The sequence below is a fragment of the Dermacentor albipictus genome, chromosome 10 (assembly GCF_038994185.2).
Source record: "Dermacentor albipictus isolate Rhodes 1998 colony chromosome 10, USDA_Dalb.pri_finalv2, whole genome shotgun sequence".
Lineage (NCBI taxonomy): Eukaryota > Metazoa > Arthropoda > Arachnida > Ixodida > Ixodidae > Dermacentor > Dermacentor albipictus.
This window is the reverse complement of record NC_091830.1, coordinates 33795970-33813830: the sequence shown is the minus strand read 5'-3', so window position 1 is coordinate 33813830 and position 17861 is coordinate 33795970. Positions and strand designations below refer to the sequence as shown.

The window sequence follows — 17861 nt, the reverse complement described above, 5'->3', positions numbered from 1 at the left end:
TCCATTGACAAGGCTGGCGTGATGAAAGTGGTGACGTCAAAATCTCTGTTGCCTACACGGGAGCATCCCTATTAGCTTCTATGTCAGTGAGGCCAGGTAACATGACGTCATGTATCGCATTGAAAAGCCTTGTGCTATCTAGGGTGTGTTGGATTAGCTGCGCCAGTAGCGACGTCGTTGCTCTCTGTAGCGGACGAGCGCGCAGCCGTTTCTCTGCGGCTCCGAAGTGTTGCTGCAGTACTTGTTGCAAGCTATTTGAACGCGTCATTTCCTCGAGCCTAACCAATTAACTTTTTTCGAATCAAACTCGTTCTTCACGTCAGCACAACATGAATTTCGTAAAACATTTTCATGTGAGACCCAGCTTATATTGTTCACGCATAAATTACATCGCATTTTTGATCGTTCATCGTGTGCCGATTGCGTATCTTTAGATTTCGGCAAGGCTTTCGAAAAGGCCTGTCCCAAATTGTACAAGCTGGCCCTATTAAATTTATACAGCAATTTCCTTAAATGGGTTTAATGTTTTCAAACTAATCTCGTGCTATATACCACAGCTAGCGGTCATATCTCGTCACCCGCTGGGGTACATTGGGGTGTACCACAGGTGTCAGTCACTGGACCGCTGGTATTTTAATTTACATTGACGACCTCGCTTCACTATTTCTTCCAACATTAACCTTTTTTGCAGACAGTTGCATCATATACTGCCTCCAATCTGACCTAAATACCGTAACAGTTTGTTGAGTACATGGAAACGGGATTTTAATATTAACATATGTAAAGCCATCCGTATATCTAGAAGTTCTAGCAGTCCATTAACATATTAATCAATACGCACTAAGCATACTAAGCAATGTCCCCCTTGAATCTGTCAGTTCCTATAAGTGCTTTGGTATCCATATCACCTGTAACCAATCTTGGGCGCTTCACATCGAATACGTCGTTAATGATGTCAATCAACTGTCAGGGCGCATATGTGAGAACTTTTCCAAAGCACCTTCCGCATTATTGCTCTGTAGAACATTAGTACGTTGCGAGCTTGAACACGCTTCATCTGCGTGGGATTCCTATCGTAACAACCTAATTACTTCGCTCGAACTCATACAGAATTACCCCGTTCGTTTCATTCTTTAAATAACATCAACATGTATAACATCGATGAAAAGCACTCTACCTCTCGCTATTCTTGCTTAACGTCGTGAAACATGCCGTTTGAGTCTATTTCACAAGTTATACCCTAATTCTACGCTTTGTGAGCAACTAATCGCTAGACCTCAGTAGTGTGTTCAATGGGGTTGGTTGGTGCATCTTTACAATAAAAACAGGAACAGCGCAGCACTGGACGAGCGAGTAAAGAACACAGGGCAGAGGGCTGACTAGCAACCAAATTCTTTATTTGCAGAAGTAGCATATGAAGACATCATTGAATGTGACAAACAGAACAGGAAAAGAAGGATAAGCGTCAGCCACGGAGATAATCCAGTTCTTTTGTTTTGCATCCCTCACGCTCTCAACAAAAAAACTTATTATCTCCGTGGCTGACGCTTATCCTTCTTATCCTTGTTTTTCGGTTCTGTATGCCACATTCAATGATGTCTTCATATGCTGACTCGGCAAGCATTTGGTTGCTAGTCAGCGCTCTGTCCTGTACTTTTTACCGGCTCGTCCTGTGTTGCGCTGTTCCTGTTTTTATTATATAGACCTCAGTATTTCTCCAACCGTGTCGACCACCATCACGAGGTTGGCATCGCATATTGTGACATTCTAGCACCAATCATTTTGCCCCATGCAACCTTAGAACCACCTTACCGAAGACATCATAACCATCAATGATAACACATTCTTTTGTCGGCCTTTAGTTATCCTCCTATAAAGAGGAAAAATTTCGTGTAACAAGTGCTCTTAAAACAGTTGCACCCTTTTGGGTGTATATTTGTCCCGCAATAGTATTCATCATCTTCCTTGCTTGCGTTTCCTTCGTTGAAAAATCAGCGCTCGCTACTTTCCTGTCGAATATGGTGTGTCACGCTGATAACGTGCAAGCCGTTCGTGACTTGGAAGTAGCGGGCTCGCAGCGTTAAACAAAGGAAACACGGGCAAGAAAGATGACGATTATTGTTGTGAGACAAGATAAGCCCCAAAGGGCGCAAATTGTTTTAAGTCTTTATCATTTGCACCTTTGTATTTTTTGTACTTGCTTATTAATCACAGCTAAAATTTTATTGTTATTCTATGTTACATATAGTTATAAGCATTTTTTGTCATGCACTAATTTATTTTTGTAACTGCTCTGATGCTTTGTAACCACTCGCCTCTTTAATGACGTATGGAGATGAGCAGTACACGCTAGCTGAAGATGCATGTCATCTTCAACGGGCGACATTGTGATGGTTTAGAAAGAGCGTAAGTTTCGGCATGTTGGTATTCCATAACTTTTTACGTTTTTAGCGCACGACGAGGGACGAGAGACAGAAGTACGACGCGGACACAGCGCTAACTTCCAACAATTGCTTTTTATTCTGCGTAGCGGTACGCATACGTATAGGGAACAGACAGCAGTGCACGCATGCGCATATGTACTGGTTTTGAACAAATAAGCCAGCAACGAGACGTGTGTAATGGAAAGTGATGATATCGAAGGTGAAAAAGGCGACGATGCATAGCCAAAAAGAAATTTTTAACTCAAGATTGGCTATGCGTGGTCGCCTTTTTCATGTTCGATATCAACTTAACTTTCAATTACACACGTCTCGTTGCTGTCTTATTTGTTCAAAACCAGTACATATGCGCATGCGTGCGCTGCTGCCTGTTCCCTATATATGTATGTGTACAGCTTCATAGAATAAAAAAATAGTTGCCGGAAGTTAGCGCTGTGTCCGCGTCGTACTTCTCTCTCATCCCTTTTCGTGCGCTAAAAACGTAAAAGCGATGGTTCAGCCTACAAGTTGAGCCACCACCCACCCACCCCCTCCACCTTATCCATCATGCGCAAATTATATTACTACCTTAACGCTTGCCGCCGTCACGAAATTGAACCTAATCGGTGCCACTGGCTTTTTCCACAAAATTCCAGAGCAATATCGAATGATCGCGGCGAACACATCCAAGTGGACATGAATATACCGCCTTAAGTTCTGCCGTTGAAACACGTGCTACTAGGCCTTAATAAAGGAGCTTGTGAAAAGAAACAACAGGAGTAATAAATTATAGCAGTTATCGCACATTTACTGGTGTTCAGCATCGATGTCATGCGCTACCTATAAAAGACCTCAACCATGGTAATTTGTCCAACGAATTTGGATTTTCTCTGGTGTAACATGCGGCGCGTGTTAATGAATATCTAAGATTCTTTAGCTGTGGTCTCCGCAATTATTACATAGACGAATATTTCTGTCGATGCAGCGCTTTCTTGCGATTCTTTGTTTTTTCGTTTTCCTTTCTCCTGTTGGGGGTAAGGGGAGGGCTAAATATCAGGCTTGTTCACTGATAGTCCACAGGATTTTCGTGTATTTGGTTGCGCATGTGGACGCGTAGTTGCTTCTTGAAATGAAAACATGAAAGAAGGGTGAGTTTGCTGTATAAAGCCAATTCACGAGTGCAGCTTCGCTAATATCCTTTTTTTTCTTTAGCGATCACCTCACGATGACCTACGAGAACGTCTACAAGCTGCGGGACCATCCGGATTTCCTGAACGAGATCGACGTTCCATTTGCCAAGAAGCTCCAGCCGGAGCTCACCTGCTCTACGTGCGATTGTGTCACAGCGGCTGGCCTCAAGGATGGCAAGGACCACGTCTACTGCCTGAGGTGTGCCGAAGTGTTGACAGACAGCAGCAACGAGTTCACGTGCTGCATTTGCAAGTGGAATGCTTCCCAAAGCTCGGTGAGTCCTGACACTGCGGTTTTCAGAAGGCGCAGCTAGAAACGGTCAGGCGGTGTTCCAACATTCCACGTACTCCCCTTAATAGACGGCTAAATTGGAGGCAGACATTTTAGGTCTGCCTGCAATTCTGACAGACACGGCACAAGAGAGTTTCGCGAAGACATGATCGGAGCCGAAAACGATGAGGGCTGCTTTGCAGTCCAAGCAAGATGGCTGCTGAGCAAAAGGCCTCGAAGCTCGGCGAGAAGGTCGTCTGCTCAAAAGAAAACGTAGTGACGCTTTCTTACGTGCTTAATACACGCGAAGTTGTTTTTTGTAAGTTGCAATAAGAAAATTATTCAAATACAGCAATAATATATGCTTTTCTTTGCTTTATCTGGAGGACGCGAGACGGCGTCATGTCAGGGAGACATCTTCCAGGCGGTTCCTGGTATGTTTTATTGCTTGGGCTCGAAGCTTTCTTCCTAGCTGTCGACGTAGACTATCTACAAAGCTGGCCAGTATCGAAACAAACCCTGGAATGGGGCATACATCGATGAGTTGCACTGGCGTCATAGTAGGTACCAATTTAGGGTACTGTCACGTCGATAAGCTGCAGAAACAATCAAAGTGACAGCACGACAAACGTGTCTTGCACCGGGCGAGGCAAATCGATAATATTTATGAACGTCGGTCACCGTCAAAAAGCAAGAACCATGTATCCGTGATGAAAGGGTGCACAGGCGTCATTGTCGCTGGCATGTTTGCGTAGTGGCAAAGTGCGAAGGCTGCTTCCGTGACGTCGTCACGTGAAAACTATCTATAATCTTGCAGAACCATGCACGGTGAACAAATGATCGAGCACACTTTGTCAAAAGTACTTGAGCATCATTGAAGTAGTACTGGCCTGAATGACAAACTTATCAGTTCCCCGCCTTTCTCCGCCTACTGTTGGGTTTCGAATTGTTGTTTTTACTCTATTGCTGCATTGTTTATAAGTGTTGTGGTATTTATTCTACAAATGCTTACCGCATATATTTTTTACATTGTATTTATTGCTCTATAAGAGTATGCGAACAGTAGCTTTTTAGATTGAATCGAATGTGAATCGAATCGTGCGTGAATCAAATTCAATATTGAGTATTTCTCGAATAGTTTGCGAATAAATATATACCTTGCTCACCGCTAATATCGAATAATTTTCGCTTGCAATATTTACAAGGGGGAGGAGGAAACAAAGGAGAGGAAAGACAGGGAGGTTAGCCAGTGTAAGTACCGGCTGGCTACACTGTGCTGGGGAAAGGGGTAAAGGTAATAAAAGGAGAAAGAAGAAGGAGAGGGAAAAAAAGGAAAAAAAGAAAATTCACACAGTAACGCGAAACTACGCTCTACAACGTTCAAAGGCGGTCGCACAATTCGCATGTCCTTAAAAACTTCAACAAAGCCCTTAAGGCCTTGAGTGCCGAAGCCCGTCTGGACCAATGTCCTAGAGCTTTTTCCTCTGTAAAGGGGCGATTGTCCAGTTTTGCGAGAGCGGTCACGAGCACTGTTCTTCGCACTTTGTAACGTGGACAGTCACAAAGGAGGTGTTCAATCGTCTCCTCGCAGCCGCAGGTGTCACAAGTAGGGCTGTCGGCCATTCCAATGCGGAATAAATAGGAGTTCGTGAATGCCACGCCGAGCCACAGGCGGCACAGAAGTGTTGCTTCCGCTCGTGGCAACCCTGGTGGTAGGCGGAGTTGCAGACGTGGATCCAATTTGTGGAGATGTGCGTTCGTGAATTCACTGGTGTTCCACAGATTCTGTGTAAGCTCGCGGGCGAGGGAGCGAAGACTTGTGGCTTCATCTGTTCTTGACAGCGGTATGGGTATAATCTAGGCGCCATCATGAGCCGACCGGGCAGCGTCATCCGCGCTGTCATTTCTTGAAATTCCACAGTGACCCGGTATCCACTGGTAGATGATGTTGTGTCCCTTGTTGATTGCGTGATGGTGGAGTAGTCGGATGTCTGCGACTAGTTGCTCATTTGGTCCATGGTTGAAAGGGGACATCAGACACTGAAGAGCTGCCTTTGAGTCACATAAGATGGACCATGAATGTGATGATTTCTGAACAATAAACTCCAGAGCAGCACGGATAGCTGCGAGTTCTGCAGCCGTCGATTATGTAATGTGAGATGTCTTGAACTTGAGGGTGACGCACTCTGTGGGAATCACCACTGCTCCAGCTGAACTATTAGAGGATGCAGAACCGTCTGTGTAAATGAGGATGCGTCCTCCGTGCTGTTCATGTAGCACTGAAAGCCCGGTTTGTTTGAGGGCAAAAGTTGACATCTCTGCTTTCCTTTTGATACCGGGAATAACAAGAAGAGCCTGGAGTGGATGAAGGCACCACAGCGGTTGAGATAGTCGTGCTGCAGGCGTGAAGTTTGACGGTAAAGTTCCATGGTTGGCGGCAATAATCTTGCTAAACGCTGAACGAGGTCGAGCGGCAGGAAGGAAGGCGAGATGATGCGATGGAAGTCGGGCGAAGTGCCTGATATGCATCCTTAAAGTGTCGACTTGAGGATACGTGTTGATGGGGTGGTCATGCGCGATGGCTATTGTTGCTGCCGTGGACGCACATCTGGGAAGACCAAAGCAAATTCGCTGAGCTTGAGCTTGTACAGATTGGAGGGCACGGAGGTTGGTCTTGCCGGTCCCACCCAGTACAGGTAAGCTATAGCGCAGGGGACTGAGGAACAGTGCGTTATAGAGTTGGAGCATCGCACTCACAGACGCACTCCATGACTTTCCCGCAAGAAATCTGAGCACGTGGGCTATCATGACTAGTTTCCTTTTTAGGTAGGAGATATGAGGACTCTAGGAAAGGTCTCGGTCTATTATCACTCCTAGAAAGCGGTGCGTCTTCTCGTAGGCAATTGGCTGTCCATTAATTCTGATAACGTATGGTTTCATTGCTTTACGCGTGAAAGCGACTATAGAGCACTTCTCGCAGGACAGCTCCAGACCTCGTGCTCGAAGATAACCTGATGTTAGTGTGGCTGCTTTTTGAAATCTGGCGCGCACCTGAGGACGCGTCGCTCCTGATGACCAAATGCATATATCGTCTGCATAGATCGACACATGGACGGATTCCGGAAAGGTATGAATCAGGTCGATGAGCACCAGGTTAAATAGAGTGGGACCCAAGACTCCGCCTTGTGGTACGCCTTGGTAGGTGTTGCGTTGTGATGACGCACCGTCCTCTGTTTGCACAAAGAATGACCTGTCCTTCAAGAAGCTGGATATCCACCGAAAAACAAGGCCGCCTAGGCCAACATCACCCAAGGCGTCCAGGATGGCTTGATGGGTTACGTTGTCATAAACGCCTTTAACATCCAGGAACATCGACGCTGACAGTCTCCTGAGGCTTTTTTCGTGCTGAACAGACGAGACAAGATCTATGACGTTGTCCATAGAAGAGCGTCTGCGTCGAAAGCCTGCCATAGCGTCAGGATATAACTTGTAATGTTCTAGATACCACTCTAGACGCGTCAGCACCATCCTCTCCATCACCTTTCCTAGACAACTGGCCAGAGCAATGGGACGATAAGACGCCACGTCTAGGGGTGATTTACCTGGCTTGAGCAAAGGCACAAGGCGGCGGGACTTCCATACAGCTGGAACTTCTCCTTCACGCCATGAATTATTGTACACGTCTAGAAGTGCATGCCGGGCTGTGTGACCGAGGTTTCCAAGAGCTGCGTATGTCACCCCGTCAGGCCCAGGCGATGAGGAACGTCTGCACGCTGCCGACGCCGCCTGCAACTCCTCGATGGAAAACAGATTGTCCATACGAGAATCCCGCGAGATTGTAACATCACGGGGATCACGTGTAGCGAACGATGGCGGTAGACCAGCGACCTTGAAACAGAAGTCGTCCGCTACGTCGATCTCTCTGCGACCTTGGTAGAGAGCAAGGCATTTGAAGGGGTGGCGTTGTTGCGGTGATGTTCGAAGACCACGCACTGTTCTCCATATATGTGACGGGGGTTTATGCGGATCAAGGGTATCACAGAAGGTTTTCCATCTTAGAGACTGCAGGGAGTTGATCCGACGCTGGATCTTCTTCTGTATGCGTCTCGCCTCCCTTAGGTCGTAGATGGACTTGGTGCGCCTGTACCTTCTTTCCGCGCGACGGCGGATTGCTCGAAGCCGCTCCAATTCTGCTTCGAATTCAGAAAATTTAGGAATCGGCCTAAAAGATCTTGTGGCTTCTTGAGCAGCGGCGTTAATTAGCTTCTCTATGTTGCCAGGCTGACAGTCCCGGATCTCTTGGAAATTCTTCTCCATGAGCAACGTGTATTTAGGCCAGTCGATGTGATGAAGAACTGTAGTAGAGTGTGACTTGCGTATGCCGTCGATTTTAACATACGTTGGAACGTGGTCACTACCATGCGTTTCGTTGTCCGTGAACCAATACACACTGGCACTGAAGTATCTTGAAACAAAAGTCAAGTCCAGGCAGCTGCTGTATGTCAATCCCCGCAGAAAGGTGGGACTGCCATCATTTAGGCAGCAGAGCTCATGGTCCGACGCGATGGATAGTACACGTCTTCCTCGACAGTCCATCTTTAAGCTTCCCCATAGCGGATGATGCGCATTGAAGTCGCCGGTAATAACCCATGGTCCAGGTATCGCTGTTAAAATTTCACCTAATCTTGCGCTGTCAAATCGACTCGAAGGTGAAATGTAGGCACCTATGAGCGTGAATGCGACGTTCTTGCATTTTATAGTCAAACACACATACTGATTGTCGTCATCAGGTGCCACTGGGTGTAAAACATATGTGAAATCGCATCTGATATAAACGATGACTTTGCTGCGGTCGGTACAGGTGGCAGACATGAAAGCTTCATATCCTGATAGGCGGATGGCGCTCTCAACGTTTAGTTCACAAATGACAATTATTGGAAATTTGTTCCTAAAAACAAACGGACGAAAGTCCGAAATGCGCGATTTAATGCCTCTGACATTCCATTGGAAGATAGACGCTTCCTTGACCTCTTTAAGGAACGAATGTAGAGGAGCAGCCATGGTACTTCTCAAGACCGGAAAGTACCGGATACAAGGCATCCAGTATTTGAAGTGCGCCTCGAGCTGCCGGAGTGTGTATGGCAGTCAGTAGTGCTCGTAGCGTGTTCATAAGGGCCCTTATGATGGTGACAACTTGTTTGTCGTTGTCTTGGTTGCTGCCAGAAGGTGAAGCATGATTCGATGAGCGTGCTACATCTTGTCGCTCCACTGGTGGATCTAGCCATGGCAATGGCGGCTACTCCTCGCTTGAGGCAATGATATTGGAGACTTTCTGCTGAGGAATGTCATTGCTGCTATTGCTAGTTGTATGCGGAAGTTTCTGGACTGTCAGTGGACGCAGTGCATCCTTAGCAATAGCAGTGGGTTTCCTAGATCTCCGGCGACGTGAACGTCGACGTCGCACCTTAGCGGCAGCCTCCCTGTGCGAGGAACCATCCCTGACCATTTGCCTCAAGACTTTCGCCTCATTTTTCACATGTGGGCAATTCTTCGAAGTTGCATCGTGAGAGCCCTGACAATTGGCGCAATTTTGGTTTTCTGCACGACAGGCGTCGGAGCTATGCGACCCAGAGCACCGTGAGCACACGGCAGCGTTTGTGCAAACCGCACTAACGTGCCCTATCCTTTGACATTTCCTGCACTGAAGCGGCTTTGGCACAAAAGGCCGTACAATGTGTCGGAAGTGACCGACCTTGACGCGCAACGGTAGGCTGTCTCCTTTGAAAGTTAACTTGACACACTGCGAGTTTCCCAGGCGACGGGCTTGCAATATGGCAATTCCCTCTGTCGCCGGCTTGATGAGTATATGCAGGTCAGCATCGCTTATGGAATTATCTACGTCATACACAACGCCGGCCGTAGAGTCATGATGGTCTTGTTTATAGCAGCGTACGTTGATGCTATCCAGCACCTTAACGTTGCTTAGAATGTCTAGCGCGCTGCGGTTTGTGACATCTATAGCGAGGAAGTTCTTACGGGCGTTGATCCTTATATCTTTGATCTGACCCGGAACGAGTGCCTCGAGCGATACAGATGTGGCTTGGCGGTTTATCCGGTTTAGATTGTCGCTAGCAGCCACAGGCACATATAAAATGGTGAGGCCTTATGGCTTTCGCGTCGGGATCACAGTTGACTTATTTGTGGAAGGAGACGTCCTGACGAGTCTTCTCTTTGCTTTGTGCTTCGCTACGGGCACGAAGTCGCTGTCATCCGAGGTTTCATCACTGGTCCCTGAGTAGATCACAGTGTCCTCGCTGTAGGTGTCACTCGGGCGACTAGACCGCTTTCTCGGTGCGGTCGCTGTTGACGTAGAAGGACCAGGAACCTTTCCAGGCGACTCCACGTCCGTCGCCCAAGGTAAGGGAGTGGCGTCTCCCACAAAGTAGCTTCAAATTCTCAGAGAGGAAAAGGCAGCGTTCCACACAGGACACTTCGTCATCGTCCCGCAATATTTACAATGTGCTTCATAAAGCATGCTTTACTAAAATTTTAATAAACAGGAGCCTTATGAATAACATGAAGTATATAACATAATTACGAAGTATATAACAGCAGTGTCTTACCAGTACTCACCTACGGGGCAGAAACCTGGAGGCTTACGAAAAGAGTTCTACTCAAATTGAGGACGACGCAACGAGCTATGGAAAGAAGAATGATAGGTGTAACGTTAAGGGATAAGAAAAGAGCAGATTGGGTCAGGGAACAAACGCGAGTTAATGACATCTTAGTTGAAATCAAGAAAAAGAAATGGGCATGGGCAGGGCATGTAATGAGGAGGGAAGATAACCGATGGTCATTAGCCCCGTTTACATGAATGCGACAGTGGCGCATCGCATTTCCAAGCACATTTGGGAAAGGTGATGCGACGCCGTTTACATGTAGCGCCTTAACTCTCGCAAAAACGTAGCGCCACGTGGTGTCGTATAAGTGAAGTGCAACCGACTTCCGGTGCAACTGGTTTCCGGTTGTGGGCCGAGTGCACGTTGGTGGTTGAGTGCGGAGAAATAGACAGTTTTAGTTTAGCGTACGCAACTTATAGCGTACGCTATACGCTATAGTGTAGCGGACGCGAAGCAGTGCACGTTTTTTGCAGCTTTAGCTGGCCAGCGAGATCTTCGGATCTCGGAGGCCATTAGTCGTCGTTGCGGCTACTTTCCGACTATAGCGATAGGTAGCGCTGACATCTAGAATGTTTCTTTCATTAGGCTTCGCCTCGTTCGAAACGAGAAGCGATCTCGAAAACACCACAAGGTTATCCATAATACCCTGTCGTCGAAGCGGCCTGAGACTAAGCGAAAGCCGTTTACACATTCATTTGCTGCGAACGAAGTGCATTTTACAAAAGCAACGCCAAATTCATTTCGAAGCGGGCAGCCGGGACCGCCGCCATGTTGTTGGGCAATTCCTTCCCATCATTCCTAATGCGACGATCCTGCGTTTACATGCTCCGCGAGAGTCGACTAGCGCCCGTAAATCTACCCTCGCCTGGCGCATTAATGCGATGCGCCTTTCTAGCGCATTACTGCTGTTTACATGAATGTGATGCGCTAGAAATGCGATGCGATGCGACACTGTCGCATTCATGTAAACGCGGCTGTTACGGACTGGATCCCAAGGGAAGGGAAGCGTAGCAGGGGGCGGCAGAAAGTTAGGTGGGCGGATGAGATTAAGAAGTTTGCAGGGACGGCGTGGCCACAATTAGTACATGACCGGGGTTGTTGGAGAAATATGGGAGAGGCCTTTGCCCTGCAGTGGGCGTAACCAGGCTGATGATGATGATGATGATTATGAATAACTGTGCATTATCATGTAACGTTTAGAATGGCAGCCTCGTTGACGAATTAATTTGCGGTGACATCGGAAATACAGGCTGTCAGCGGCAATGGCAGAGCGGAGAAAAAGCACTTTTTTCTTTACGGTGTGAATGGTCGCGGCAAATGGTGCCACTATTGCCTCAAGTACATTAGCGTACAGGTCAGCGTAATAAGCAAATATCAACGCTCAAACGCATATATGATATGAAGGCTGCAATTTTAAGCAATAAATATGGTGCAGCCGACTTACTTAAAGCAATCTGCTGTTCCGCTGGTAAGCATGCCGCTATAGCGCCAAGGTTTCCCCTCAACGACGCACGACCTACCGTGTTTGGCCACCTCATGTGAAAATGAAAAATTCCAACTCCTACATAAACCGCGAGCAGCATGCTCAATTATGTCTCTATACATTGTGGTAATTTCATTTTCATTAGAATCGCATGATGTGTTCTCCTTGGCAAGTGTCGGTACCTTTCAAGATTTGCAACCTATCTAACAGAGAAGTGGCTAAAATTTATATTCTGCTTCAAAACAACAACATTGCAAAACATACTTTTATTCGGACAGATGAATAAAAATGTGGAAGAATGGGCCATCCTGGAGAACGCGCCGTCAGCTTGTCCTAACCGAACCAAGACTTGCCGTTTTAACGGCAAACTACGAGACGTTCTTGTAAGTATTCATCTTCATTTACCTGCAAACAACCATCGTGACCACTTTGGTTACTACGGTTGTACGCCCAAGACATCGTCGTAACGGTCCACTCCTCTTTTTTTACTATAGCAATTATAGGGATCCACCAAGCCAATGGTCACCGTATTCACAAAAAGTTTGTTTCAACATGAAACTATACGAACTCTGAGTCACAATCACGGCACAATTCCACCAAGACGATAACATGTACAAAGAACGAAGCATTGTATAAGCGGCACGTTTATAAAGTAGTGTCCGACTCCTCACTCACTAACATATAACCACATAGACCAACGAAATCGCACAATTGCACATAAACTAATTGTCACGTATATAAAATGATGTTCAATATGTACATGTACACAATGGTTACACGTATATTTAGGCATATATATGTCATATGCTTATCGCCGCAGTATATGCGGGTTCCTTGCGACATTATTCGATCCCTAAAGTTGCTCATACCAGATGGTTCGTTCCTAACTAAATAATTAACCAGAATTTTTAGAATGGCAGCCCACAAACATACCTGATGAAGCATAACATTCACAGTGCTTGTCTTTTATCTTATATCTTCTCAGGCTATTAAATCTTAAACTTGCAAAGCAACGTCAGTGCTGAAACCTAAAATTGATTTCGTTTTACGGGCCCTTCTCTTTACGGGCTGTCTAGTGACGCCTGCATGATGTCACTACAGGCCATACACGGCGTGTGAAAGCGTTTCAGGGCGCCAAAAATTTTGGCCTACCTCCGTCCACGTTAGTCATACCCTAGTTAGCCGAACCCGCGTACAATTCGAACACGGACCGAGAAGTTCAAACGCAACGCTAACCTGCCATTAAGCTGCCATTAATTTTTTTTTTCCTGGAGCCATCTTTCTTTCTTGTTCGAGCGCTATGAACTGTTACTTTGCAGGATCACTACAAGACTTGCAACCTGAAAGGAAAAGCGGAATGCACTCTCTGCGGAACATTGCAGGATATCAAAACCATAGCAGACCACATGAAGAACAACTGCCCCATGAGATACCTGGAATGCAATTTCTGTGGCGAGGATGTTCACGCCCGCGACAAAGTGGTGAGTCACATTATTTTGCATAGCGCACCAATAAAGCCCCCGATACCTGGCACTGAAAAACCTTCGACAATTACTGCCTTGCTTGGCAAACTAGATCTCGAACTCGGTATTGATACTGCATTCGTGGAATACATTAAGAAAAAGAAAACGCTAATGGGGACTATAAGTTACGTTAAACTGATTACATCACCAAAAGGATGTTGAAACAGCCGATACGAAAGCGCTTGTTCTATGCCTTCACTGTCTTCGTACTTCCTTCGTGCTTTTTTTTCTAGTCATGAATGTTAATGATTCGATGGACGCAATGCCGCGCTTATGCGCAAACTGATTGTTCGTAGCTCCGACTTTCAAATCGACAGTTTTTAATCATCGCCTGTCCTGTCTTTCTGTTTAGTCATTGATGTTTCCCGTTGTCTTCGTTCGGGAACTTTACACCGCGTATCATGTGCCGTAAAACATTGCTCAAGGAAAACAACAAATGAAAGCATGCAGCCCTGCGTGATGTAGGTATGGGGCAGCGCATTTGTTGTACGTTATCCAAGCCTCCTCTTGCGTTCTTCTGTTCCACGCTAAAATTGGTTATTGACCATCGTACGGCCAGCGGGCGCGGGTTCTTCGTGCAGGGATAACCATTCCGGTCGGCCTTTACTGGCGTTCTGTATCCTCCCACTCGGATACATATGAAATAGATGCGGGGAGAAAAGGTCGAGGTAAAGGTTCTTGTGATGTAGTCGAGAAAGAAACTCCCCCCCCCCCCCCCCCCCCCCGCGTTGGTGAAATCGGTTTAAGTGACGGTTTCAGTTCGCGAAGAATGATGGTTCGTTAGCGAGCATCGACAGGCATAGAGCACATGGCCAAGTTGGACACATCTTCAGCGGGAAAGACCTCGCCAACATGAATTTTGGCGCTCGAGCATCCAGATCCCACGCATGACGACGAAGCAATGACGACGATGGCGTGATGATGGCGAGGTGACAGTGGAATGACTATGCAAGAATTATGACAACGACGCGTGACGTTGGTCGAATGGCGACGCTTAAAGGACAGAATTGCGAAAAAGCTGGAATGACGACGATGGAGTGATGATGATGGAGAGACCACGACGCTTGAGGAGAAGGTACGAAGGCATGACACTGATTACATGACGACGACGCAACTCCAGCCTGGCTTGATGACGACGAAATAACGAGAGCGATACGACGGCGGTATGATTATGACGACACGACGAAAGTATTAGCGCGAAGGTGTGATGAGGACTATATGATGGGCATTAGCGCAAGCTCTTGGGCCAGTTGGTGCATGATGAACTTGAAGAATGGAGTACCAGCGAAACACAAAGGACGCGCACACAAGGAAAAGGCGTTAGACACGGATGGATGCTGGACTTTCAACTGTATTTTATTGGAATTCACACTGCCACCCATAACTTCGGACGCATGCGCAACTTCTGCTCCTCCCAAAGTTACACATGTGTCGGCTGTTTTCGCGCGGCAATGTACTTTCGAGGTGTTATCTACACGCATCTATTGGCAGGAGCTGAAAATGCGCACGCGTCGGAGGTTATGTGCCGCAATGTGAATTCCAATAAAGTACAGTTGAAAGTCCAGCATCCGCCCAATTCTAACACCTTTTCCTTGTGTGCACGTTCTTTTGCGTTTCGCTGGTACTCCCTTTTTCAAGTGACAATACGACAACGCAATGGTGACGGCATAGTAAAGACGGCCGTACGTTGATGACAGCTTAGCAACGAAGAAATTATCACATCGATATGAAGGCGGTGAACTGATGACAGAACCACGACGACTGTTTACGCCCACGCATGCGCACATTGACTGCCAGGTGGGTGCGTCTTACGCTTCCTAGATGCACAAAGACGCATGGCATTCTTTCTGTCCTGCTTGTTCTGGCTAAAGAACGTATGGGTGCTGGTGATTCGGTCCTATGAAACAATTGCCTAATGACGAGCCCGGATTCCAACTTTGATATCCCCGCTGCCTCTTTTGTGGCCTGGAGGCACCGCAAAAGTTTGCTAAATAATGAGGCGTTATTTAGACGTGGTACTTGCGCAAATTTTCTCTTCCCTCACGGCCTGCCAAAGGAGACTCATAATCTCTGGTGCACTGCAGACGGCTGCTTAGGTAAGTATGATTTTCATTTTTGCACGTTCAATCATGTCAAAGGGTAAACGCAAATTTCCTATGTCACTCACACACCTCGAAAAAAAGAAGAGACCGGCCATTCTTGAACGTACTTGCTAGCCCATTCCCTGGACAGGGGCTGCTGTGCATTGTTGAAAAAGCAATGAGGTGCCCAGACCCCTCACAGTTTTCGTTCTATCCTCAGCCCGTTTGAACAATGTCCGGTAGGGGCTAATCGCGTGAGACAGTAGGAAGCGTCCGTCGGCAGCCGCAAAACCGAGGGAAGAGAGACTACGAATGCTTTAAAATTATGCAGATCCAACGGGCACGTGGAAATCTATGTGAAGAGAAGCGCTCAGGAAGTGATTATTTAAATCCAGTGAGCTATTCTTCCTCACAGCGGTTCGCAGAGCAGCGGTTAAGCGCGTGCCATGGCAAGATGCGGAGATGCCCTCCACGTGAACCACATGACCGTAGATTGCACTGTCTCCACGATCAGCCCCCTTTATACGATAAGAAACCATGTCTTTTTCCACTCGTAAAAGCGCCGTATTGTCTACATTACATCTAATGCATTCCATTCCATTTCATTTACTGAATTAGCTGCGTCTTTACAATTTATTTCACTTATTCCCATTCTCAGCTCACGCGGTCTTTTTGGGCTCTGGACGATCATGATGAGTGCGACGACCGCGCTAAAGTCTGTGCCAGCTGCTCTCAGAAAGTTGGGGGCGTGGCGGCGCCTAGACTTCCACACGGTATTTAGGGACATGAACAGTTTACGTATACTACCAATAACCGCACAAACCTATCAATTTCTTTCTCTTTATCATTTTTTGTAAACCACTTTCTTTTCAACGCATTGTTTCTTTTTTTCCTGCAGTGTTTCTTTTGACAATTTCCACTGTAGGCATGAAAACAACACGCTGTTTACATGCATAACCATCTCTTTCGCTGTTATAAAATGAATTACTCATTGACCAGTCGCCAGCATAAGGCACTGTACTCAAAAGGACTGCTTCTTTGTCAAGTTAGTGCATAGATTTTGTAGGTGAACTTAATTGTGGCGCAAAATAAATTTCGTGAAAACCGATGGAAGAAAGAAGACAGTAAAGCACCAAACTACCAACTGTTGGATGACAGTCTGAATGAATGTAAAGAAAGAAAGGGCAGCTTCCCCGCATACGCAGAGAGCCAAGGTGTGACATAGAACAACATGGTCATGATAACATACTTCGGATAAAGCTCATCTTTGCAGAACACAATAGGATAGATGTATCGCTTGCACAATCAGGCCCTTTCTTTTTAATATGAGACGGTTCCAAGAACTCCCTTGCAGTTTGGTCCCTACTCTTTCCAAGAATCAATACTTGCTCAAAGCATGGCCTACAACCTCAGGCTTTACAGTGCCCAGGAAGATGCGCATTGTCACTTGCCGATACTATTAGCATGCTCCCTCCGTCTGTCATTAATAAAACGCCCGGTTTGTCCAACATAAGACTTGCCACAATCTTGGGGTATCTCGTAGACCACCCCTTCAACATTGTCCCTCAAAAATTTGGCGTGCTGCTTCTGGCAGCGCCGTGGGCCATCGCATGTGGACCGGGCGCACAATGGAGCCAACCTATTGGGAGCCGAAAAGGCAACCGGAATGCCATATCTGGTATCATCCTTCTTGAAGTGGCTACGAAATCTATTTCGCGCCACAGTCAAGTATACGAAGGAAGCAGTGTACTTAGAGGAGCGCAACCCGCTTGTCTCTCTCACTCGTTCCTTCTTTGTGTGTGTGTGTGTTTTTTTTTTTCAGAGGCACGAAGCGAACTGTGACCAGCGTCCTGGAACCTGTGAGCACTGCGGAAAGCATTTCAAGACCCACGAGGAGGTGATGTATAGCTATGAAGAATGTCGTTGTTCGCTTGTTTCTTTGTTTTTCTTTGTTTTGAATGCTTGAAACCATTGGCTTGTTGGTAATATGCACTACGGATATACTAACAGCGGAAAGCAGAACGCTTTATTCTGTTTCTCTTGTCTTCGCCTGATTTTGCGCTGTTCATCGCGAGATGTTTCTCAACGGCAATGATAATTCGGTACGTCGCAGTTTCTCGCTTCATGCATAATTTTTACGTTCCTGTTTAGTGCTTAAGACATGCATTCAACCCGTGAGTGTACTGATTTATTTCTGCAGCTATCCTGAAAAA

The 17861-nt window shown here is 46.6% G+C and overlaps 1 protein-coding gene across 1 annotated transcript in view; it reads left to right on the top strand.

Moving 5' to 3' along the window:
• LOC139050504 (TNF receptor-associated factor 6-like) overlaps window positions 1–17861 on the top strand; it is a 50221-nt gene that overhangs the window by 11084 nt on the left and 21276 nt on the right. Inside the window, exons 2-5 of the mRNA XM_070526966.1 lie at window positions 3633–3885; window positions 12323–12427; window positions 13364–13525; window positions 17471–17545. Coding sequence (XP_070383067.1) covers window positions 3646–3885; window positions 12323–12427; window positions 13364–13525; window positions 17471–17545 — 582 coding nt within the window. The 5' untranslated portion in view covers window positions 3633–3645. The remainder of the gene's footprint in view (window positions 1–3632; window positions 3886–12322; window positions 12428–13363; window positions 13526–17470; window positions 17546–17861) is intronic.